Here is a 25,591-nt window from a genome sequence, read left to right on the forward strand (position 1 = left end):
AGCAAGCTGGGGAAGCTTGTCAATGTGCTTTTACTAACAGTAACCCGAGTGTCCTAAAAATGGCCGCCGTAAACGCGGGAAATGTAATGTGCATGCGTCCGCCACATCTACATGGTGTGACGTACCTCTGATTTTGGTGGGAACTTCTTGCTTCTGCGTACTAGTGCCAGAAATGGCTGCTGCAAATCTCACATGCTAATGCTTATGCTGCTGCTTGTACTAAGCTTGTTCGTTCTGCTTAACTAATAATGCAAAAGGTAAAATAAAGTAATGGGGTTAGAGTAGAGATACGTGTTATATAGTGCATTTATTTATTTTTGTATTCAAATGTGTCTTTCTTTGACTTTGTTACTAGCTCGTTTTTGGGCCTTTAATGAGACAAAACTCCATATTGAAAAGCTGCGCCTGCGCAAAGAATGCCTGAAATTCATGCAGTCCTTGTCAATGAATGACTGCCAACACCCTTCTAACCCACGATGCTCCTGGGAACCTGCTCAACTGACCTCTAAAGAGGAAGCAAGAAGACTAAAACAAATACAATGTATATCATTTGTATGCCAATATTGCTGGGTGGAATAAAATGGTGAGAAAATAAATTTTGGGCGGGAACTTACTCAATGCAGCCTAATGAACAATGATCTCATCTTAGTATGGTGTGATGACCTCTCCTCGTCTTTCTGACCAATCACTGAAGGGGAACACATAGATTTGCAACATTTAGGGGTGGTACATTGCCCTGAAAATGGTATAAATAAGGTAGGTTTAGTTAGAGAAATTGTTCGACTTGTCCGAATAGCTGACCTGTCACTGACCCAACGCATGCTATAGGAGATCGAGAGCAGAGGTGCTTGCGGATCCCTCTGGCAGAAAATTTTAGGTGTTTGGGGAAATTATCGATTACCCAGTCGGGGTACTTTGAATTGGCTTAATGAGAGAGAGGGGTGTTACGCTGGCGTTGCACTTAGCGGAGGTCACCTGTCCTGAACTGCACCTGGCTTGTCCTGTGGGCACCTGATTAGTCAGGAGCCTTGTCTTTTGCCCCAGCCCGTGACCAGGATTGGTCCTTGCACCATTCTAGATAAATATAATCCTTGGGGTATGTCCTTGTGCTATTTCCCTTTCTCACCCTTCCCAGGTACCTATGTCTAAAGGTGTTACTGTGATTTCTTGCAAACTTTATATCTTGTTAATCATATTTTTACTTATGAAATTTATGGTCGCTGTAATTTGGATGAAGACTCGCCTAAACTTTCATAGATAAAGCATTTAAAACTTTCCCCGAGTCTGCAGTTATTTCAGGAAAGGTAAAAAAAAATTAAATACTGCCTATTTATTCTAACACCTTTTCAATCCCTAGGACTTATAGCAAAGGTGACAAGGATTGGTAAGTCATGGTTTATGGATATAAGTCCTAAAAGGACTCAAAGTACTGATAGACTGTAAGTAAATAGAAATGCAAGACTACTAGGTCAAAGTGCGAATGTTTTATGGGCCCAGGGGAGTATGATAAAATTGAGTTAGCGGTCCTGCGCGCTCTATCAAAGGTAAATGTCCTGCCATTGGACAGATATGCAAAGGCTGTGGGATAGAGAATCATTTTGCAATGGTTTGCAAAGTGAGGGAAAGATCAACTGAGTCACGTTGAGAAAACAAAATGGAGGCAGGATTAAGTGTGTCATGTCATGAAAACAAAATAGATGCCAGCAGGTTCCAGAGATGTTCCAACCATGCCCACAAGGCCAAGCAACAAAGACAGGTTGAGGCAAGATGAAAATGTAAACTGTCGTAAAATTCCTTGTTTAAAAGTCTGTCATTTTTAATGACAGTGAAGAAGAGAAGTGTGTGTGATGTCAATGTCTACCACTGAACGATGTGTGCAAGTAGGATTAGCTTCTTGCAAGGAAGAGTGCAGTCAAAATTAGATCGACAAGAGTAAGTGTGAAATTAATTTGAACACTGTCCCAGAATTACACTAAAGGTGAAAGGGTGCTCCACACTCTTTATCATAGACAGTGGTGCATTGATAAACATTATGCCAGTTGAAAGGTACAATGAACTGTCTCCAGTGCCCGGTTTAGCCCTGTTGAAAACCAAAGTGTACTCATGCGCTGTTTTGACGCCCCTGCAAAGTAAAGGTTCATTTATGGCAACTTTGAACCATAAAAAGGCAAAAGTACATGTACCAATACATGTACTGCAAGGCACTGCATCGCATGCATGTTTACTCAGTTTCAGCACTGCTGCTGACATGGGGCTAACTTCTGTAAACTACAACAGTTATGCCTACCATGTGTTGAATCAGTTTCCAATTTATGGTAAATAAACGCACCCAGGCAACACACATGTACTGGCAAAGTTCAAATGACAGAATAATAATAAATAACAGGGCACTGAAGTAGCACAAATAGTTCAATTTAATAAATTTGATAAAAAGTATCATGAAAATGTTCATTGACATAATAATTAAAAAAATACAATAAACATTTTTTTTCAATGGATATACAACAGATATACGTTATTTATATGTATAATGTTCCCACTGATACAAAGGGGAGATGGTTTCCGTCTACACGTTTCGACACGTTGAATGTGTCTTCATCAGGACACTACCATCTTGTTGCATATATCGTACCTTCAGATTCTCAAGGAAAGAATAATGATAATTGGTCCGATCAGGATCTATACGCAGGACCTCTTTATCTGAGGTGCGGCTAATAAACAATGGTGTCAATCCTTGTGCTGAAAAGTCGTGTCAGCGTTTACCGTGGTTAGACAAATTATGATAAAAACATCTTCGATAACTGATTTCAGACTAAATCCGGATACCAATATACAGGCGTTGCGCACATCAGGTGTACAGCCCCGAAACTGAATGCTCTGTAACAGGATGGAAACTTTGACCGTATCCGAGTGCTGTGTTTAAACCCGCGTTGCTGGCCGGAATGGCGTGGCGTCTGATACCTCGTATAGTCAGTCGCAAACAGTTTCCAGCCTTGTTTCATGAAATCAAAACACTTAAGACAATAATAGTGCAACTTCACATAAACGAGGACTTCCGTCCTGTTGCTCAAAGACATCATTAAATTGCGTTACATTTAAAAAAGGCTGTGAAGAAACAAATTTAGGCCCCAGTGAGACATGACATCATTGAGCGATACACTGGTCCAAGGCCATAAGTGTCCCCCATAGTGGTAGTGCCGAAGAAGAAGAATGTGGGACCTGTGCGCATCTACGTTGATGTGCAGCAGGTGAACAAGGCGATTGAAAGAGAACAACATCCAGGTCAGAACACTGCTGACATGATTATGCAACTAAATGGAGCTAAAGTCTTTTCTCGCCTTTATTTGAACAAAGGGTATCACCAACTCGAACTGGAAGAAAATTGCAGGTACATTACTACCTTTTCAACTCAAGTTGGGTTGTTTAGATATAAAACACTTCGTTTTGGAGTGCTCTCAGCTGCATAATACAGCCAGTCATAAATGCTTTAATTACAGTGATGACATATTAGTTTTTGGGGCCACACGAGAGAACATGATAAAGCTCTTAGACAAGTGTGTTGTCTATTAGCTGATGCAGGTCTCACTTTTAATGTAGAAAAGTGTGATTTTCAGAAAACAAAGCTCAAGTTCTTCAGTCATATTTTTTCTGATGGGGGGAATGATTTCAGATCCAAATAAATTACAAGCCTTGTCACCCACTTCTCCCCCACAGGATGTAACTATGCTGTTATCCTTTCATGGTATGGCCAGTAACGATGCAACCCTAACTAGATGTACCTAAGTGTTCCTAGCATGTATGTGGGTGTGAAGCCAAGAATCCCTCTAGGATAAAGTCAACCCTATTACCTGAAGTCGGAGAATGTGGGACCCCGTCTTGGTCTCGAAATGGACACCCGGCAAGGGATGTTAGACCACTGCAAGCTGGAGTGTCTGCGTGCAGGAACCTCAGCGTCTCGCATCAGTGTGTCGGCATGGAAGTCCTTTTTCTCCTCTCCCTACCTCAGCAAGATATGGTGTATATATACTCAAAGTGGTACCCTCAGGGGATATACCTTGAGGTGTCATGACAGACTAGGATGATGGAAGGAAAGGCACTTGTACATAGTTATTAAGCCGGAGATGGTAGTCCTGCTGAGTTTCCAAGAATCCTCATGCATAATGGATGAGGCTAGTTTTTAGGGAAAACCCTACGTCCAGTAAGCAGTAGCGTAACTGGGTAAAAGGTCTGTCCCAAGAACCATTATGTTGTGTAATGGTGCGGGAGAATATAGGTGAAAGGTTAGGTGACTCCCTGAGCCTACATTGGGGCAACTATATGGAACATAACAGTACTCATGACAGAGTTACTGAGCGATTAGATGGTATTTTTGCAACTTGGGGTGTTCTTGCAATTTTGAAATATGACAATAGCTCGCCTTTCAATAGTAGAGAATAAAAACATTTCCTCACTCATCTAAATGTCAAAAATCAGAAAAGGACAACTCTCTGGCCACAGGCGAATGGTGTTGTCTGAAGATTTATGAGAACTCTCAAGAAGACCATTCAGAGAACTGCATAGGAAACGCTTGAAATCAAATCAGTTCTTCAGTTTACACTTCATGCATACAGGTGAACTCTATATTCTACCATGGGTTAAAGCCATGCCACCTTAATGTTTGGGAAAGCCATGAGAACCAAAATGTCACAATGGACCACTGAAAAATCCGCTGACCTTGATAAATTTTTAACGGCTGATTTCCTTCACAAATGATGAAGCATGATTTTTGCAAGTTAAATCCTGCATGATCAAATCAGTGTTATTAACAAAATAAATTACTAATAGTGTGAAAATTATTAATATGGGTGACTCTTTACAAGTTTATGTGAAAAATATGCAAGACAAAGCACAACACGTGTAGTAATGAAAGTAGCACTAGACATGCGGAAAGTATTCTTGTATGTGACTAAGGGGCAGATGTATCATCATTACAGTTTGTCAGTCCTCAATAGCACATTTTACCGATTTGCTATTAGGGATTTGCAAAATGCAATGGATGTAGGTTTCGAAATAATAATTGCGATTCCTACATATCACTTAATTGCGAATCACAAATTGCCCATAGGAATGAATGGGAAGACGTTTGCAATTTGCGAGTACCCCATAGGTACTCGTAAATTTTGAATGCAATTTCAAGGGTGCCAGTGTGCCAAAAGGACACCCTGTTGCACCCCTGAAATATACATGTGTGCACATGTGGCGCACATACATGCCATAAGGGCATGTATGTGCACCCCATGGCACTTTGAAAAATGCAAACAAGTGCATTTTTCTAGGAAATCACAGATTACCACCAACTTGACATTGGTGGCAATTTGCGATTTCTTAAGGCCAAATAGCACATTTTGGGTGCTTCCAGAAGAGCATTTAAGGTATCACAATTTGTGATTCCTAAAAAGCATTCTCAAAATAGGTAATTGCAAATTTTGCAATTCCTTATTTTGCGATGGCCTTTTGGGATGATACATCCCAAAAGGCTTTTTCCTGTTCGCAAACAGGCCGATTCTGCGAATTGGCCTGTTTGAGAATTGAAAAACCCTTGATACATCTGAGCCCTAAAAAATGTATGAGAGAAAGAGCTTTGAAGTAAAATGATGCATTTTAAAAGCTTTTATGTAGAATTACAAAATAATAATGGCAAAAACATTTATGAAAAAAGTTATGTGAAAAATGCTTATTTCCTTCTTTGTAACATGAGAGAGACATAATAAGTATTAAGGAGTCTAATCAGATTATGCTTATGAGTTTAATTAGAATAATTAATCATTTGCTATAATGCTTTTTTTAATGTATTTTTCTTTGTACTTCTGTATAAGGAGGTGTGTTTTATTTCCTAGAAAAATTGTCAATTTCCAATTCATGGTTTTTCCATGAAGGCCTCAAAATCTTCCTGGAGTGGTTTTCTTTCTGAAAATGTAGGCCTTGAAAGACATGTATTTTGTTCTTCACTGGTTAAAAATGCTGTTTAGCTGTGCACAAAGTAATCTCTAGGAATTTCCTTTTGGTACTAAATATTATTCTGTGAAAGACTTTGTCGACAAATGTTGCATGGTAATGTGGAGTGTGCATGAGGATGTGGATAATGTTGCAAGATTCTTTTATTGCTTCGGCGGTAGGATGACATCTTTCAAATTAACAATGGACCATCTGAGAGAACCTGGAAGAGACGGAATGGACAGATGATCACCTTATTTTGAGAACCAATAAGACTGTGAAGAATTTGTGAATGGGACTTTAGGGAGGCTCGACATTTAACATTTAGAGTATAATTACTAGTGCATGGAAGAGACTTTTGGAATAGCTATTTCTACAAGAGGAGAGCCCTTGCTGCTGTTTCTCTGTGCTAATCTGGCTGGCTGCTGTCTTTGCTAACTGATGCTGTCCTGATTACCTTTGCACTTCATCGGCTGGTGATGTTGCTTTAAGCTAAACCTTTTCGGCCGAAGAGTTAGCTCTTCTAACTATTGCATGTTGTGTATCCGTTTTTTGTTGATCTATGTTCGTATGAAACCAAATTACATACTGCTATTGCCATGAACTATTCCCTCTTGTCTCTTTCTCTTATTTGTGATTCAACCTGTAACATTTAACAAATGAAGAAATGTATGATGGTTCTTATTGTATTTATGGAGTGACCATTCATATTATGAAATTAATGGATAAAAGTGACTTGATAAGTATTCAGAGTTTGTCGTTATTGATGAGTTATTGGCAGATTTTGTAAATATTGTGACAGACTTTGTCGTGTTAGATCTTTCCTTCATTTAGGGTTCTCATGAAGGGAATGTCTCCGTTTTTCTTCATTGCCAAGTCCTTATTAGCACTACAAAAAGATTCATCAGTGGACCTGGTTTTAGTAAGTGGTTATTGAGTTATTGAGCAGAATGCCGCCACCAGACTAGTTCTGGATGTTCCCAAATATCAGTCCATTAGGGCGGGGATTCAGGAATTGCTTTGCCTGCCAATTGATCAGGGTGTAAAATTCAAGACACTCTGCATTACACATAAGGCACTCTACAGAGAAGGTCAACAATTTCTTTGGGACACTTTTAGCAGGTATTCTCCAAGTAGACTGCTACGTTCGGCCAATGCTTTCCTGATGCCCACCTCCAGAGTAAAAAGGATGAACGGGGGGAGGAGTTTCAGGCATAGAACTTTCAAGGTATGGAACTCCCTTCCACTCTCTCTTAGGAAGATCTCCTCTCTGCTTGAGTTTATGAAACACCTCAAACCATCGCTTTTTATAAATTAGTCTTCTCTGACACAGTATGCGAACCAGAAGCGCCTAGACAACCATGGGTATTAGTGCGCTATATACATTGTTTTAACATAACATAACTTATTGAGTTCTCATGGGCCCGAACTCCTAGTTTTAAAAGATTATGAAATAATGGAATTAGTGATATCATATATGGTTAAAAAAAATACACAGCTTCCACTGCATCACAAATTAAATAAATAAAGACCTATGTGAATAGACGCCGCTATGCTCAAAACACTCTACTCAAAAGAGGAAACCAAGTCCTTGTCAGGCAGAAACGGAAATGCAAGTCTGATACTCCTTTTGACGCTGAGCCACTGAGGATTGTGACCAGTAAAGGAAACATGGTGACTGCTCACCATCCAGAAAGTACATTAAGAGAGACTCTTCGTATTTAAAGCACCTGCCTTTTCCGCAGCCTAACATGACAAGATTTGGCTGTTTGATTTGTGTACCAAAATGACTTATTGAAGAGTTGTGATGTATATATGTATTATTTGTACTTTTTATTTAACAAGGGGGGAGATGTAGTGTCTTGTGAGTTAGCGATGAAGGTACGCTTTTGGTCCCTGACAGACTCCATAGAACAGTGTTGTAAATGCTTGGGTGTGGGTGATAGCTGTAAAATGTTCAGTTTACGGTTATACGCTGAAAAATAAAGATGTGTAATGTCAAGCTCCGAGTGTGGCGTGATCATTTACATGTACCTGGGCTGGGGAGGTTGCTACAGCTTTCAGAGATGGTTTTTAGAACTTATTGGCTTTCAGTATACCGTGCACAGGTCCTAATGTTAGTACATTTTCTAGGGTTACCTTTAGGATCAGAGATAGTTTAGCATACCGTTACATAATTTTGAAGGGAGATGGTAATTTCACTTTTGCAGTCAGGCTTATTTGGGGAAGGCTTCATTTTGCTCAGATTTAGGGGAATGGTATGCATGTTAAGTGCTGCACTGTCTGAATTAACTCATCAAAGTGACTGTTAGTTGTGTATAATGTATTATTATCACACTGCTGTGTTAAGGCATTTCGATTTTTGCTTTTACATGTTTTTCATGGCAATGATGGCCACAAAAACTATTTATGATGACTACAAGGGGCACTAGCATGACGGAATTTTCATGATAGTGGATAGGACTTCTGAAAATACGAAAGTTTGATGTAAAAGTACAACCCACAGTCTGGTTAATTTTAGCACCTTTACAACAATCGTTATTCCTTCCAATCTAAAAATCAAATTGGCACTCTTCCCCTTTATAAGTAGTGGGGAAGTCAAGCTAACTTTGGTGAGAGCTAAGGACATCTGCTTGCTACTCTAAGATTTTGTGCTGTTGGATCTACATTTTGAGGCTTGGAGTGTGAAATCATTCTTTTTTAATTTTTGCCCCAACCATGACATTGAAAGATTATGCTTCTATTACCTCAACAGCACAGTTTACTTATCAGTTAAAACTGGTTGGCACTTCAATTACTTTATTTTGAATAATCTGTTTCCAAGCAGAAATATAAGGCCAATAGTGCCTTTTCAAAGTTGGCTCTCTGCCAAGCCTTGGTCATCTGCCTCTACCAGATATTTATTCAGTTTAGTCATCATTTCAGATTCTTTAAGAATGTATTTCACAGCGAATTAAGATTAGGATCATATATAAAAATAAAGAACTTATCATATGATTCTTGAAGGTTGTTTAATATTAATCTGTAATGAATCATATTTACCTGACTGTATCTCAAAAATTTTGATTTTGAGGTAGCTTGAGATTCTGTCTGGAGTCTTCCTCAACAATTTAAGTGTCCAGTTTTCCTCCTATTTTTCTGGGCTGCATGACCAGGACTGCCTCCTTTGGCCATTTTTCAAGTGCCTAGCCTATCCTCTCCTGTGGACTCCTTAAACAGCGAAATAAGTCTAGTTCTTATCCTTCTTGGGGGTAGGTTTTTAATGTTTCTCTTTGGCTCCTGCAGTTAAGAATCAGAGTTGGCCTTACTTGTCAGCCATTTTTAAGACAAAAATTCACCTCCCAAGTTACCACACCATTGCATACTTTTTTCTAATTTCCTTACGAGACTCCACAGTATTTTTATTATTCTAGAATCATTTTAGGTGGAAATAAAATAACATCAATCAATTAAATCCTGCTGGAGAGGGTTTTTCTCACTATAAATATGTGAAGAAGGACTGCAGCAGTTAATATGATCGACTAGCTGTGTACACAACTGCTACCACAAAGTAGAAGACTGCTTAAAAGATCCCTAAATATTTTCTAGGAGCAATGATGGTCGAATTTACATCTGCATTGGTACAGGAACACCTTATCTCCATCTGCAGAAATTCAAATGGCATTGTCAAACAATGTGATGGTCGCCCATGGTGTGAAATGAGTTTGCTCACTAAGGTCGGAAACTACTGGTTGTAGTTTGCACCTACTGTGCACTAGTAGGATTTGGACTCACTGAAACCACTAAAACATTAATAACACTGCAACGTGAACTGATCTTTGCCCTACAACGATGCTAAGGAAAATCGCTGATGGAAGAGCGTGCGTTGCTCTCGCTCTAATTTACTGAGAAGCAGGAGCTCATTTGTTTTTGATATGGGAGACTTAATGAGGCAAGAGGGATTTCAGTACTAGAGCTGCCTTACACAGAACACTGTACGACCCTTCATTAGATTGCAAAAACGTTCACTCAAATTGGAGCCAAAGTTTAGTTTGCTCGTTTGACTCGGACAATAGAATTTGATTGAAAATGCACATTAGTCTTTCACAATTAAATCTAACACATAAAGGACAAAGGGCAATTTGGATAGTGACATTATAACTTGCAAAACGTTACACAAATCAAAAACAAGAAAAAGTAATTCATAATAATCTTACCGTCACATATCTATCGTCGAAGCGGTACCACTTATCATCTTCAAATGATTTTATCTCTGACGTATAATGACCACTAGTAAGTCCACCGGAATGGTGGCAAAGCGCAAAGAGCTCGTACTCAGCAGGAGCCTAGAATGGAGAACAAGTCAGAGATCAACTTCTTACCAGCCCTATTGAGAGTAGTAATGAATGTTACGAGCAAAAATATTCTGTTGATCTCTGGCTTTGATGTAATCAAGTCAACAAATGTTTTCCTAGCAGTATACATCTCAAGATATTACATGTAATTTAAGTCATTCATCCAAAGACTTCATTTGGTTATATTACATAGATAACCATAAAAGTTCATAAAATCGCAGCATTATACAATCAACACAAATCAATATAAATCTTCTGTCTTAAACAAGAATCGAATCATGAGGCTGTTTGCGTAAAGGTGCAAAATGGAGCTACAAACCACTTCTGAAGAAATTGCCTACTGCACAGGCTGGTCCTCTGCATTTCCAAAATGTCCAGAACTCAAGGGCCTAAACCAAGTGAACTGAGAAACCTGCAATGGCTCTGTCATGGTTGCCAAGGAAATTCAGATGAATGAAACTAGGTTCCTGTTAGATTTGGGGGTCTCTAGTTGGCACAGGTAGGTAATTGTGACAAATAGGGACCCTTGCCTCTAGCCAGGGTAAGGGGGTACACTCCTAAAATAACCCCAGCTCAACCCTTGGTAGCTTGGCATGAGAAGACAGGCTTATCTCAGAGGAAGTGTAAAGCATTTGTGACCACATACTGTAACCCAGTGACAACACTACAGGTGGACACCACACAATTGTATATTAAAAATAAGTATTCTTTATATAGACTTAACACAAGACCCCAAACAACAAAAATCAACAATACTATACTTAAAATGGTAGTTTTAGCTTAGTTCAGTTCAGTTCTTAAGATGCAACACTTTGCGTCAATGTACCTTACGATGCGTTGCGCTTCCACAACAAAAGTTTTGCAGCGATGGAAATGCGACAAAGTTCCGGTGCAAAGAAATAAAGACGTGCAGATCTTCCAGATGCGACACGCTCCTCCGATGATATGAGAAGTCTCAGTTTGATACGTCAACTGCAGCGGGAACACCCTTGTTCAGCGATGCGACGGCAACAACCTTGGCTGGGGCACTCTTCCCCGACGTTTGCGAGAGGTTTCCGCGCAAGGTGACAAGTACAGCGGCGACATCCAAAATGCGATGGCAGCAGCTCCGACGGCGGCACGCGACTCCTTGGATGCGAGGTGCTTTTCTTGATGTGGTGCAGTGCAACAGCTACAGCGGTGAAATCCACAATGCGACGGCAGAAGCAGCGACGGTGACACGCTTCTTCCTCATTGCGAGACGCTTCTCTCGATGCGGTCCAGTGCGACAACTACAGCGCTGACATCCAAGATGCAACAGCAGCAGCAGCGACGGCGACGCGCTTCCTCTTCATTGCGAGACGCTTCTCTCGATGCGGTGCAATGCGTCAGCTACAGCGGCGACACCCTCTTTCGGAGTTGCGACAGCAGCGACTGCGACTGCGACATGCTTCTTCCTCTTGAATATCGCTACCAGCTCCTTGCGACGCTCAGTCCCTCAGAAGGCCCAAAAACAGCAGCAGGCACTTCCAAAGAACTCTGGGGAGATGGGGTTTGAAGTCTGTTGTCCCTGAGACTTCAGCAGGAGGCAAGCTCTGTTCCAAGCCCTTGGAGACCCTTCACAAGTTGATAATAAAGCACACAAAGTTCTTACTCCTTTCTTTGGCAGTCAGGCAACCACTGCAGGCCAATCCCCTAAGCAGCACTTCAGCTTAGGGATAGTCTCTCCTCAATTTCTTCAGGTTCCACTCCTCAGCAAAGGTTTCTTCTTGTAGTTCAAAAGTGATGTAATTTTTTGGGATCAGGGTCCCAATATTTATACCCCAAAATCCTTTGTCCTCTGGCGCAGAGGTGCCTTTGCCTAGTCCAAGGCCAGTTCTGGAGCACTCTGTTTACATGACTCCTTCTTTCCTTTCACAGTGCAGAGTAGAAACATCAGACACCCCACAGGAGGTGGATCCAGCATTGTGGAGGGAAAGCACAGCCCTGGAGCATTTTGTTGACATGATTCCTTCTCTCCTTTCACAGTGCAGGGCAGAGACATTGGACGCACCACAGGGGGTTGAGCCAGCACTGTGGGGGCAGGCACTATCCTATTCAGGTCCCAGGTGCAACTCCTCCCTCCCATCTAGATGCTAATCTCCCCATTCACCACTGGGCGGACTCACCCTGTCGCCTGGAATCCCCTAGCCCTGTCACTCAAATTCTAGACACGGAATACACAACCTAGCAGAGGCAGGTTTGGATAGTTAGACAAGAAAATACCTACTTTCTTAAACAATGTATTTTATCATTCTGAGTTCATGCATACTAAACTCGAATTTCTACCATGTTCCCTGAGTCAGTTAGGATTATAAGATGTATTAATCTAACTGCCCATTCTGGCCTAAGGAGAACAGGTAGCCTTGCAATAGTGAACAATGAAAATGGCAGTAATTCACTATTAGGACATGCCACACACACCTGGGCATGTCCTACCTTATACTTACAATACGCCCTACCCTTGGGCCTACCATAGGGGGGGTCTGATATGAAGGAAAGGGAAGGTTTAGGGACTGGCAAGTGGGTACACTTGCCCAGTCAACGTGGCAGTACCAGACGGCACACAGGCTCTGCAATAGCAGGCCTTAGACACATTTTACAAGGATGCTTCTGTGGGTGGCACAACCATTGCTGCAAACCCACCAGCATCATTTGGATTTACAAGCCCTTGGCACACTCAGAGCACTGTACTAGGGTCTAACAAGTAAACCAAACAAGCCAATCATGGAATCACTAATCCATACAATAATTTACAATATGGAAAGCATATGCACTTTAGCACTGATCACCAGTAGTAAAGTGCCCAGAATCATAAAAACAAAAACAGGTCAGACAAAATACAGGAGGAAGGTAAAAGGTTCAGAGATGACCCTGCAAAAAGGGCCAAATCCAACAGTTCCAGAATTCAAAAGTGGCAGACTCATCTGACAGTGGGAGTGATGAAGATACACGTTGGAACAACCATAATACTGTTGGATGAAAAGAGTTTACATTTTACACACAAAAGGACTGAATGACAAACAAAAAGGGAAAATTTTTCTATAAGATTTCCCATACAATAATTATAGAGGAAATAAACAAAAATGGTAATTAAATACACGTTAACCCTAATTTTGCCCTTCTTAGGTAAGGATAGCTACACTGTAACTATGAACAGTCTGACTCTCCTAAGGGTTGATTGAAAGTCGAATACCTGACATACATCATCAGATTACAGATAACAAGGCACAGACAGACTGGAGTATGTTTCAATGAATTCCTTTAGAATTCAGCCTTGTTAGTATACCAGCAACATAGAGCAATTATTGGGTTTTCCGTCACTAGAATAGTTTGGGAATAGTAGACATACAAGAGAAAAAATATACTGATTAACATAAGTAAGTAGATCTATGCCTGGGTAGTGTAACAAGGACTACAACTAGATTCAGATGACCAGCCGGGAACTAAAGAGTGTTAAAGGTCCAGGGCCAGAAGGCTTCCCTCTCGAATACTATTCTAAATTTCTAGACACTGTCACCCCACATCTCCCCCGCCTATAAACAGAGAGGGAGAAACACGGGTTCTTTCCTACAGAGCTTTACCCTGCAACTTTCGTAGTCATCGACATATCGCACCACCCTCTGGTGAACTGTGCCTTCTATTGCCCTATCTCCATAATTAACACAGACATAAAAGTAGAAGCTAAAATCTTGGCAGCTAGGCTGCAACGGTCCTTCACTCCTTGATCCACCCAGATCAGTGCGGCTTTATGCCTAACAGCAGAACCAGACATTGTATCTGTTGTGCATGTGGCACTTGCTAACATTAGCAACATTAAGGAGGCGGCAACCTTATTGCTCATCAACTGCGAAAATTCTTTTGATGTCATTGATTGGAAGTATTTTGAGTCGATGCTGCTCCATATGAGTTTTGGCCCGCCCCCTTCGCACTTGTATTTAATGCCTGCGGTCCTCATTTATGGTGTGTTCTCCTGCGAATACTCAATTCGCCGTGGGACTTGACAGGTGTGTGTCCGGTCTCTGCTCCTCTTCTTCCTTGCCATCGAATCCTTAACCAGTGTGATCCATTGCAAGGCCCAGAAGCGGGGCTGGAGAAGGAGTAGGATGTGGGAGGAGAGAATTGCGTTATATATGGATGATGTCTTCCTCTTCCTAACTGACCCTGCATTGTCGGGCCTGAGCTTCCTTGAAATCCTTTAACTTTTCGAAGAGGCCTTGGGGTCTCTGAGTCAATGAAGGGACGTCCCTTCTGATACCTTTAAATGGTATAACACGTCACGAGTGGCAATCTGACATACTAATCTGCCATCTGAGCATCAAGTACTTAGGGATCCGTATAGCAAAGTCCCAGAGCCGACACGCCCACTAAATCTTGTCCCATTCTTAAAGGGACTAAAACTAGACCAGCCACCTGGAACAATCTCCCTCTTAACATCCTGGGCTGAGTTACATTGATCAAGATGACGATACACCCCAAATATCCTGCAAAACTTCCCGCTCCAATCCCCCAATACCTGGTTCACTGAGGTGGCTCTAGTGCTCAGATCATTTCTGTGGCGGAATCATCCCAGTGCATCGCTCAGGTTTAATGTTGTCACTGGGTGTATGATGGCAAGGGGGATGAGTGCAGTGGTGATCCAACTATAATACTGGGACTGTCACCTCCTGGTTATCAATGATTAGTTGACTGGAGATTGGAGAGACCCGGTGGATCAGCTCAAGCTGTCAGGCCTTAGTTTTGATGGAGGGATATATAACCTGTATGGTCGGCTGGCCCCCTCAGTGTCCCAGAGGGTACCAGAGTAATATTCCTTGTGTGAAGGGCAGCCAATAGATTCACCAGCAGGGATGGGCGACTGACCTAACAAACCCCTCTTTGGAGGGGACGTTGGCTAGATCATATAGTACGGTTGGAGGGCTAATTGGGATTACAGTGATGGGTGATGTATGGCAGATCTACAAACATAATTCATGCTTTCCCCTACTCAATTCCAAAAAATACCTGCATCTGTGACATGCCTTTGGTCAATACTGCACTTGTTTCATAGATTTACCCGATTTTAGCCCTCTGGAGGTGCAATTGTTGATGGGGAGTCTGAGTAGAGGGTATGTCTTCCAGATATAAAGCTCTCTAGTCAGTAATACCCCAGTGACACTGTAGCCACTTAGATGGAGATGGGAGGGACGAGTAGGAGAATTGAAGGAGGTGGTTTGGCGTTAGGTTTCATGGCAGCCCGGGTGCTTGTGATGTCTGCAAGGCTTGATTAATCCAATTACACTATCTCCACCTAACCTACAGACTTCCCCACCTTCATTCAATGCCGCTCCTATTTGCTTTCCCGGCCCAAGCTGGGACAGGACAAGCCCAGTAACTAATAATGGCAATGCTACGGCCGGCAATTTTATTTCAGAGCAGATCGGGTAGGCCAACTCGAGGGCACTGGGTGCGGGACAGGGCCTTGCTGCATCATGCAGGCAGGAGACCGCGGTCATTGTATATGTTTCAAGACGCTTCCGTCAGCGTGCCTCCTGCAGGTCCACATGGAGGGTTCTCTCTGACGTGGGGTCCACTCACAGCCGAAGGACACTGCCCCAGCCCTACAGTACAGCAGAGGCACTGGTATATCAGGAAATATAGTATAACTGCTTAACAGATCTGAAGCCAAGCTGCGGATCCCGCGGTCCAACTCGAAAGATTTCAGTCAATGCGCTGACTCACATCTGAGAAAAAGTATCCCAAGCCCAGGACCGGTGAACACCTTCGCTGTTCTTCACTGCCGCTCCCCTCTTTCTTTGATGTTTGTTTCCTTTTCCATACTATCAATTTACTCTCCCCAACACAGGCTCTGATCCTGTGAGGTGCAGCCACTGCTTTATTTTCGAGAAACATGTTGTCATTTCCCGGCACAGCAGTTCAGTTCTAGTACTGCTCCTATTGTAGCGCTGGGTAGCACAAACACCACTTTTCTGAAGTAGACCTGCAACATGTCTGAACTGGCTAGAAGTATTTAGCTGGGGACTGCCTGACACTTTTGTGGCCATCTGTACATGTGTGTGGGGAAAAAATGAAGTTACCATGGGCCTACCTATATGCACTAGCCTGTGTATCTGGGTGTCCCTGAGTGAGAGAGGGAGAAACTGTTGTGTGTTTGTGTTCTTCGTTTATTGCTGTTTCCACATTTGTTATTTGCATTTCACTGGTTTTCTGATGGTGTTTGTTTTCCTCTCTATATTACATATATTACAATCACATTACTAAAAGCCAGTACAATTTACAGTGCCAATAGCTCACACTAGTGTAAATGCAATGCAATAGGTTTCACATTTAATCTTTTTTTAGCAATTGCCATATTAGATTACAATGCATTTTATTTATGTTTTACAAAAGAAATAAAACAATGTCATTTACAATGTCAATAGCTCAAAATAATGTCAGTGCGAGACCTATTACAATGTAAATGCTTGTTGCATGTTGTGACGAAATGGACACATTCAAACGTCCTCAAGGACAGGGGAAGGTCTGATGGCCCTTTTAAGTCTAGACAATCAAGGTGAACCCAGAAAGAAAAGGGTGAGATATGGCAAGTAGCTATGCAATGTGAAGAGGAGAGCTGGAACGGAGAAGACACTGCAACTGTTTGCAGTACAGCATGAATATGACTAGACCTGTGGCACAAATTGAACTCTAGTGATGACAGGATCTTATGTTGTTGATTCAAAGAAGTGGCAGGATATACTTGTCAACTAACCATGTCAGAAAGTAATAACAAGCATTGGAAATGCAATAGGGCTCGCATTAGGAAAGTTCGAGCTATTGGTCTTATAAATGATTTTTTTTTTATTTATGTGTTATTTTTTTTAAACTAGCTAAATTAATAGCTTTGTCATTTACAATGCCAATAGTTATAACTTTCGCAAACACCTATAGCATTTGCAATGCAACATGTTTTGTATTTACGTGACTTAGATGTATTGATATTACAAATAACAATGGCTTTTAATTTTTTTAAATAATTAATACTTAAATAATTTATTTAATTTGTAATGGCAATAGCTTAAACTTTTGTAAATAACTTTTGTCAAGATTATGTTCAGTGTTTTTTATTGTGACGATAATCCAAGAACAGAAGTGAAATATTAACATCTTTTTGTGATTTGTAATAAAGCATGAAAGCTTGCAAACAGCTTGAAAATTAAAAGAACATATTTGATGCTGTTGTTGCGCTGAGTGATGCTTTGGTTGCGCTGAGTGATGCTGTTGTTGTGCTGAGTGATGCTGTTGTTGCGCTGAGTGATGCTTTTGTTGCGCTGAGTGATGCTGTGGTGCTGAGTGATGCTGTGGTTTCGCTGAGTGGTGTGTGCATCGGTGGAGCTTAGTGGGTGCATTGGTGGAGCTGTGTGGTGGGTGCATTGGTGGAGCCTAGTTGGAGCATCGGTGGAGCTGTGTGGTGGGTGCATCAGTGGAGCTGTGTGGTGGGTGCCTCGGCGGAGCTGTGTGGTGGGTGCATCGGTGGAGCTGGGTGCATCTGTGGAGCTGTGTGGTGGATGCATCGGTGGAGCTGTGTGGTGGGTGCATCTGTGGAGCTGTGTGGTGGGTGCATCTGTGGAGCTGTGTGGTGGGTGCATCTGTGGAGCTGTGTGGTGGGTGCATCTGTGGAGCTGTGTGGTGGGTGCCTCGGTGGAGCTGTGTGGTGGGTGCCTCGGTGGAGCTGTGTGGTGGGTGCATCGGTGGAGCTGTGTGGTGGGTGCCTTGGTGGAGCTGTATGGTGGGTGCCTCGGTGGAGCTGTGTGGTGGGTGCATCGGTGGAGCTGTGTGGTGGGTGCATCGGTGGAGCTGTGTCGGTGGAGCTGTGTGGTAGGTGCATCGGTGGAGCTGGGTGGTGGGTGCATCGGTGGAGCTGTGTGGTGGCTGCATCGGTGGAGCTGTGTGGTGGGTGCATCGGTGGAGCTGTGTGATGGGTGCATCCGTGAAGCTGTGAGGTGGGTGCCTCGGTGGAGCTGTGTGGTGGGTGCATTGGTGGAGCTGTGTAGGTGGAGCTGTGTGGTGGGTGCATCAGTGGAGCTGTGTGGTGGGTGCATTGGTGGAGCTGGGTGCATCGGTGGAGCTGTCTCGGTGGAGCTGTTTGGTGGCTGCATCGGTGGAGCTGTGTGGTGGGTGCATCGAAGGAACTGTGTGGTGGGTCGTTCGGTGGAGCTGTGTGGTGGGTGACTCGGTGGAGCTGTGTGGTGGGTGCCTCGGTGGAGCTTTGTAGGTGGAGCTGTGTGGTGGGTGCATCGGTGGAGCTGTGTGGTGGGTGCATTGGTGGAGCTGGGTGGTGGGTGGTGGGTGGAGCTGTGTGGTGGGTGCATCGGTGGAGCTGTGTGGTGGGTCGTTCGGTGGAGCTGTGCGGTGGGTGCCTCGGTGGAGCTGTGTGGTGGGTGCATCGGTGGAGCTGTGTGGTGGGTGCATCGGTGGAGCTGTGTGGTGGGTGCATCGGTGGAGCTCTGTGGTGGGTGCATCGGTGGAGCTTAGTGGGTGCATTGGTGGAGCTGTGTGGTGGGTGCATTGGTGGAGCTTAGTTGGAGCATCGGTGGAGCTGTGTGGTTGGTGCATCGGTGGAGCTGTGTGCTGGGTGCATCGGTGGAGCTGTGTGCTGGGTGCATCGGTGGAGCTGTGTGGTGGGTGCATCGGTGGAGCTGTGTAGGTGGAGCTGTGTGGTGGGTGCATCTGTAGAGCTGTGTGGTGGGTGCCTCGGTGGAGCTGTGTGGTGGGTGCATAGGTGGAGCTGTGTGGTGGGTGCATCGGTGGAGCTGTGTGGTGGGTGCCTCAGTTGAGCTGTGTGGTGGGTGCCTCGGTGGAGCTGTGTGATGGGTACCTCGGTGGAGCTGTGTGGTGGGTGCATCTGTGGAGCTGTGTGGTGGGGGCGTCTGTGGAGCTCTGTGGTGGGTGCATCGGTGCATTCTGGGTATTGATTCATTTCACTGAACACAAAACACCTGAGACCCAATAGAAAAAGTCTAAGGTCCATTCCAAGCTAGGTATGTTTTTTAAAACCGAGGTGTGAAGGTTGAAAGTAATGCCTGCAAAAGGAGCAAAAGCTGGCTCCATTTTAAGTAAGCGCTACGTCCATGAAACCTGCAATTTTGCAATTACAGTACTTTCCCAGTTCGCAAGATACCTCGAGCCATTTTCACATGCGGCCGCTAATGATGTTTTTGATGTTAGATGTGCTAATTCGACTGTTCCCGAAGAGTACGTGCATTTGTCCATTAAACATGACCTTGATCTCTTTTAGGAAACTGATGTTAATACATCTGAGTGGCATCAAGCAGAGAAAAGTATTTCTATAAACAAGTAGAGGCCTAGTCCAATGCATATGGAGATGGGTTTAAAATACAATTAATTCATCAAATCTGGCATTATTGGCATAAAAGTATTTTGTGTATATGCATTTAAATGGCATTTATCAGTTGGAAACTGTCCGGAAGAACTAGAATCCAATTCGTGTTTGTTCGACTGACACTCTGTGTGATCTTGGGCACAACGCAAGACAGCCTTGGCATCACTGGAATGTTTCCAAACTAGGCCTTTGACACATCTAGATGTTTATGCAGATTATTGACCTACAGCAGCGAGGGTGATCTGCTCTGGCACATGTTAAACAAAAAAAATATATACATGCCATTACCTAACACATTCAGCACACTTATTTTAATAAACGTTGACGCGGCGTACAATGTTAAGTGAGCTTCAAGCCACAGTGGCATTCTGTTGAGCAATTGTGTTTTCTACGCATTTCAGGCATTAAATACAGTAAAGCCCCATTCCTAGTTGCATGTCATAGGAAATGTCTGCGTATACCCCACAGGCCACAATACATGAAATAATTCTCCCATATTCAATCAACAGTAAACATCAGCCGTGTGGTGAGCTGCATTGCCTTTTAGATTTAGTAAACGCAATGTTTAAGCATGTAAATAAAAGCACATTTTATTTCCAACAAGATGGACAACATCAGACTCGACTTCCTGCCGGCATCATAACCAAAACACATCACCCAAGCATGAAACGTATTAAGAATACAAATCTCAAGTGAAAAGCAGCTTATATTATAAAACCCAAATCGTGTAACTACTAGAAACGCTAAGGGGACACGGCCGGGTGGCCGTGAAACTGAAAGTACGGCCGGCCGGCCGGCCGTGAATAATTAGAGAAGCTGCGGGAGGGAGGCTGGGCTGCCTTTGATGTGGTAATGAGAGGCAGGCAGGCAGGCGGCTGGTGGCATTGTGCACGCGCTTTTTAGGGCTTGCGCTTGCGCAATGTGCTAAAAAGCACATGCACTCCAAAGAATCGCCAGTGGAAACGCCAGTAGTTAAACTCTCGATAAGCCATAATAGAGCTTCACCAGCTATGCGCAGAAGCGCATCAGCAGGCGAGCCATAAAAAGGACACATTTGTTTGCTCATCTTCTACATTTGTGGCTTGGATCCTGGCATGATGTGCTGGGAAAAAACAGAAACTGAGAAGTCTATGAGGTAGCATGCCACTCCAAACCTGCCCGTACTCTTCATGTGAAATTGTAGATGAAATTTGAGGATTTCTATGAAATAACTACTAGCACTCATTTGCCCACTGGACCAAATAGAAAAATATTAGGTGTTGTAATTAAAAGATACCCTCTTGGTAAGTAATAATAATAATAATAATAAAAGGGATCTTATCTTGCGCAAACATAGCCCAATGGGCGTCAAGGCGCCTAATTCCAAATCCAGCTCATAACAACGACCTTACAGCTCAACCTGTGTAAGCTCTAGAAAAGCACCACGTTTTTAGGGTCTTTTTAAACAGCGCTAGAGAGGGTAGGGTCTTCATCTCCATCGGCAAGATGTTCCAGAGTTGTGGAGCAACGACTGAGAAAGCCCTGGCTCCCCATCTGGTGAGCTTAAAGCGAGGGACAACAAGTTGGAATAGGCCCGAAGAGCGCAAACACCTTGTGGGGTGGTAACGGGTAAGCAGGGAGCTGATAGCGCCTTTAGGTCCATCCTTGAGTGCTCTATAGGTCAGACACAGAATTTTGAAGTAAATTCTGTGCTGAATAGGCAGCCAATGGAGGTCTCTCCTCGCAGCAGTAGCAGAAGAGGCCCTGGGAAGATCCAGGACAAAACGTGCAGCAGCGTTCTGCACGATTTGCAGTCGATCTATGAGGCCCTTGTTGGATTCCATGTAGAGAGAGTTGCAATAGTCCAACCTGGAACCAACAAGGGCGACTGCAATCTGCTTGCGTGCTTGAAGAGACAGATAGCTGCGAATTCTATTGAGCGTCCTGATCACGCCCCAGCAGGTCGAAACAGTCCGATTCACCTGTAAGGACATCGAGAGTGAAGTATCGAACACTACACCCAGATTTCTGGCAGATTGAGAGGGAGTGGGGCAGGTGCCAAGAGAGGAAGGCCACCACTCACTCGACCAGATATCTTGGTCCTTCCCAAAGATCAAGACCTCAGTCTTGTCGCCATTTAGCTTCAGGGAGTTGGTAACCATCCAATCTGCAACGTGTTGCATACAGGACCTGAAGCTAAAGGCAGATGTTATGACAGAGGACTGAGTGAGTGAGACCATGATCTGGGTGTCATCGGCGTATGATACCACCTCCATCCCCTGCGATCTTACTAGCCTAGCAAGGGGGGCCACGTAGATGTTGAACAGGGTCGGACTTAATGCCGACCCCTGTGGCACCCCACATTGCAAAGACTTTGCTGGGGAGAGGTGGTTGCCGAGCATCACTCTCTGTTCCCTATCAAGGAGAAAGGAGTTGAGGAGACTCAGGGCCGAGCCAGTGACACCTGCCTCCCTAAGCCGAGATGTTAGAATGGCAGGAAACAGAGTGTCGAATGCGGCCGTGAGGTCCAATAGCACAAGAACATAGTAAATACCCCACCAGCAGCAGCATCCTCACTGCTAAGCCCACTCTCTTTAACTGACCATCCTTCAGGCACTCATCACCAGTCCATGACATCAATCATGGCTGAGCAGCTGGGAACAGGGAATGTATGGAGAGGATGCATTACAACTAACAGCAGGATATAACAGTAGGCAATCTACTAAGTAAATGTCAGTAAATTTCCAACTGAAGGCCTAATAGGAGAAGCAATGAAACCTGTATAGTTCATGAAACATTGCACAAGTATTTCCCTAGGATGGCATAAATTTTAATCAGGATCCCCCTACTCTGTCTGTATAGCAACTCCCCATACATCAAATTTCAATTTTTAATTCATAATGCTGGGCCTCTGCAACAAAGCTGCAAATGTTGACACTGCTGAATGGATGGTTGGGCAAAGAAGAACTGATCAAGGGGATCCACACCCTAACCCTGAATCCTCATTTCAAAGTGGACAATCGCACTCTGATTTCAACAATGTCTAAATTATCAGAAAATACATATGGATATTAACTATATTAAAATGTGGGGACCAACAAGGAATGTAATACATTTCAATACCGAAAACCTTTACTGTAAGACTACAGGGATCAGAGCACCTACGTTTCAATTTAATGTAGATCAAGAGACACAAAACCGGCCCAGGGAATCAACCTTCTCCTTGAACGGCAATACTTGTGAGTTTACATATCTGACATTATACAGTTCTTGTAATGTTAGCTTAATTGTATATCTCAGGTGGGACTGCCGCCCTCAAGCACAAATTTCCATTTTACTATCCCTTACATGGACGATTTTCCAGGAACAGACTAGTGTGATAAAACCTGTCATTCTAATGTGTAGATTACCTGATTTAGGAGATAACTGCATCATTGTATTTATATAGAGGGGTTTAATCAAGCAAACATCATTTTACAAGAGAGCGAGAGATTTACATTTTGTTATAAAAAAAACTTCCGTCCTTCCCATTCCTCCTCCCACCATCTCCTCCAGAACCTTTCTTACCACTAAGAACTCCCAAAAATCCATCTCAAACTTTCATCCCTCCTTGTTAGCCATGCCACCGACTAACAAGCACACACAATCACTACTTACAGAAAAACTTACAACTTCCCCTTTTCAATTCCTTTCCTATCATGCTATTCCCACTCGAAACTCTACTAATCACGCCTGAAATTAAGATCACAAACCTAAACACAACTTTTTCACATGAAAAATCGCTATGCCTCTCAGGGATCGCAGGTGCTATACAAAATACATTTACAATTACAAGTTAGGAATATTCTAATTTACCTGACAGACCGATGTCCATATTATCCATTATGTTATGTATGTGTATGGATATTTAGAAACCACCAAGATGGCCAGGGATAATGGAGCCCTGTAGAAGGGCAGTGGCCAGGACTATGATCCAGAGACATGTATAGAGTCGAGGAGAGGTGGCATATGAAATCAGGAGGGGGAGATTTCTAAACACTTCAGATGAACTGTTTTTATTATACGTGGCTTTTAGAAAAAAAACCTGAAAATAAACAAACACTCAAAAACCTTTAGTAAATACAAAGCATATGCTGTGATGCTAAACAAGTACTTAGAATGACAGTGGACAACAAGCTGAATGTACAGTTATTCACTGACACACTTCTTAATCTGAAACGCCTGGATGCTTCAGTTTTCAGTAATATTAATCTTTGCCGTTCTTGGGCCTTTGTATGCATGAATTTCTTCTTTCTAAACATAATGTAAGCTATCAGAGTTTTTGAGAATTACCACAGAAAGGATCAGCTGGTTGGCTGACTGACCTTTGACTAAACCCCGTCTTCACTTTCTCTCCTACAAGCATTACATTCAGAGCAACCCCAAGAAACAACTGCTTGGTTCTTGAACGCCACCAAAGAGCACAGGTGTAACATCACAAAGTCTTAAAAATACCTTCATGTGAAAACAGTGTTATTTTTTCACTTACTTGTTTTTTTAATGGAACTTTTAAGGAGTTCTCCACAGAAACCAACGTATACATCTTTTGAAAACGGCCACTGTAGATTTCATATCGCTTCAGGAGTATGACAAGAACTTTGGGGAGTGCCTCAAAGTACTTACGCTGGGACAAATGAAAGATTAGAAAAGACATGATCACGAACACTGATTGAAAAGAAGCATTATCAAAATATCTGAAAGGCAGAAATCCTATATCTAGCAGGCAGAGAATCTAGTGTAGGTCTGTAACCCATTCCCACTAGTCTTACCTTCTGCGACCTTCGACCCCCGACAAGCACAAACCGACTCAGGATGGAGCATTTTCTGTATTTGTAAACTGCAGATTCGTTTCACTGCTGTAAAGTTGCAGTTCTAGTTTCTGTAACAGTATTTCCACAGCTTGTTTGCTCAGGCACAACGGAGCACAGAATATTTAGTCATACTATGCCCACTGACAATAGAACCGAATGGTCAATGAGACCATTCGGAAACAACCTATGTACAACAAGCATTGGCAAAGCCGATAGGTCTAACCTATGCAACAGATACTGGATTTGCCAATGTCTTTTAGCCATATTGTAGAGGTGCGCAGCTGAGGTACCAGCATGGGTAAACGTTAGAAAGAAAGTGCTATGAAGCGGTCATCGCTGACCACGTCATTGTGTTTTTTTTCTTCTTATGGTGGGTGGAGCGAGCCACACAAACAACTTGGAGGAGGGAGAGAATAAGCAATACTGTCAAGAATCCCCCCGCACCCCTATCGCTCGCAGAAAGCAGCGCAAGAGAGTCATGAGAACGTCTGGAGCAACCAGCACACAAGGACTACATGCCCCAGCATGCCTAGCACGTGTAGTGCATAGTCTAGAAACACCCATAAAAAGAGGTAACGAATGAGGGAAGGCGTCGGATATTTTGATTCTTGCCCGCCTTCTTGTTCCCGATTACTATGGACCCAAGCCCGTTGTTAACTCTGTTTCCAGTATCATCATCGTTACGGAGGTAAGAGAAGCGGCTGCTCTCTTCACCACCCCCATGTGAGGCACTTGGCAGAGACGCACACCACGGACGTGTTTGCCGCGTCTCTGCTTGTCTCATTAAAGAACCTTCAGTCGCAGCGGAGACGCACACCACGGAGATGTTTGCCCCGTCTCTGCCTGATTTCGCTATACTCTTGGCCAGTGAATATCGGCGCGAGGTGCGCAGATAGCCGTGCCATTTTGTAGTGGCGTGGGGGACACAAGGTCGAGCGGCTGCTCCCTTGGTTAACGGCCCCAACACACGGTCGAGTGCCCAGCTGGGCATTCCCGAACTTACTTCCACTGTAAAACGCATCCTTACGTGTTACTTTGTTCACACAGCCAAAGAC

The 25,591-nt window shown here is 43.3% G+C and overlaps 1 protein-coding gene across 2 annotated transcripts in view; it reads right to left on the minus strand.

Moving 5' to 3' along the window:
• LOC147683316 (ubiquitin carboxyl-terminal hydrolase 50-like) overlaps positions 1-25,591 on the minus strand; it is a 429,720-nt gene that overhangs the window by 102,983 nt on the left and 301,146 nt on the right. For both annotated transcript variants that reach the window (XM_086943767.1, XM_086943768.1), the window contains exons 8-9: positions 24,215-24,349; positions 10,170-10,298 (exon numbers count right to left, since the gene is read on the minus strand). In XM_086943767.1, coding sequence (XP_086799893.1) covers positions 10,170-10,298; positions 24,215-24,349 — 264 coding nt within the window. The remainder of the gene's footprint in view (positions 1-10,169; positions 10,299-24,214; positions 24,350-25,591) is intronic.

Source organism: Lissotriton vulgaris, chromosome 11 (assembly GCF_964263255.1).
Source record: "Lissotriton vulgaris chromosome 11, aLisVul1.2, whole genome shotgun sequence".
Lineage (NCBI taxonomy): Eukaryota > Metazoa > Chordata > Amphibia > Caudata > Salamandridae > Lissotriton > Lissotriton vulgaris.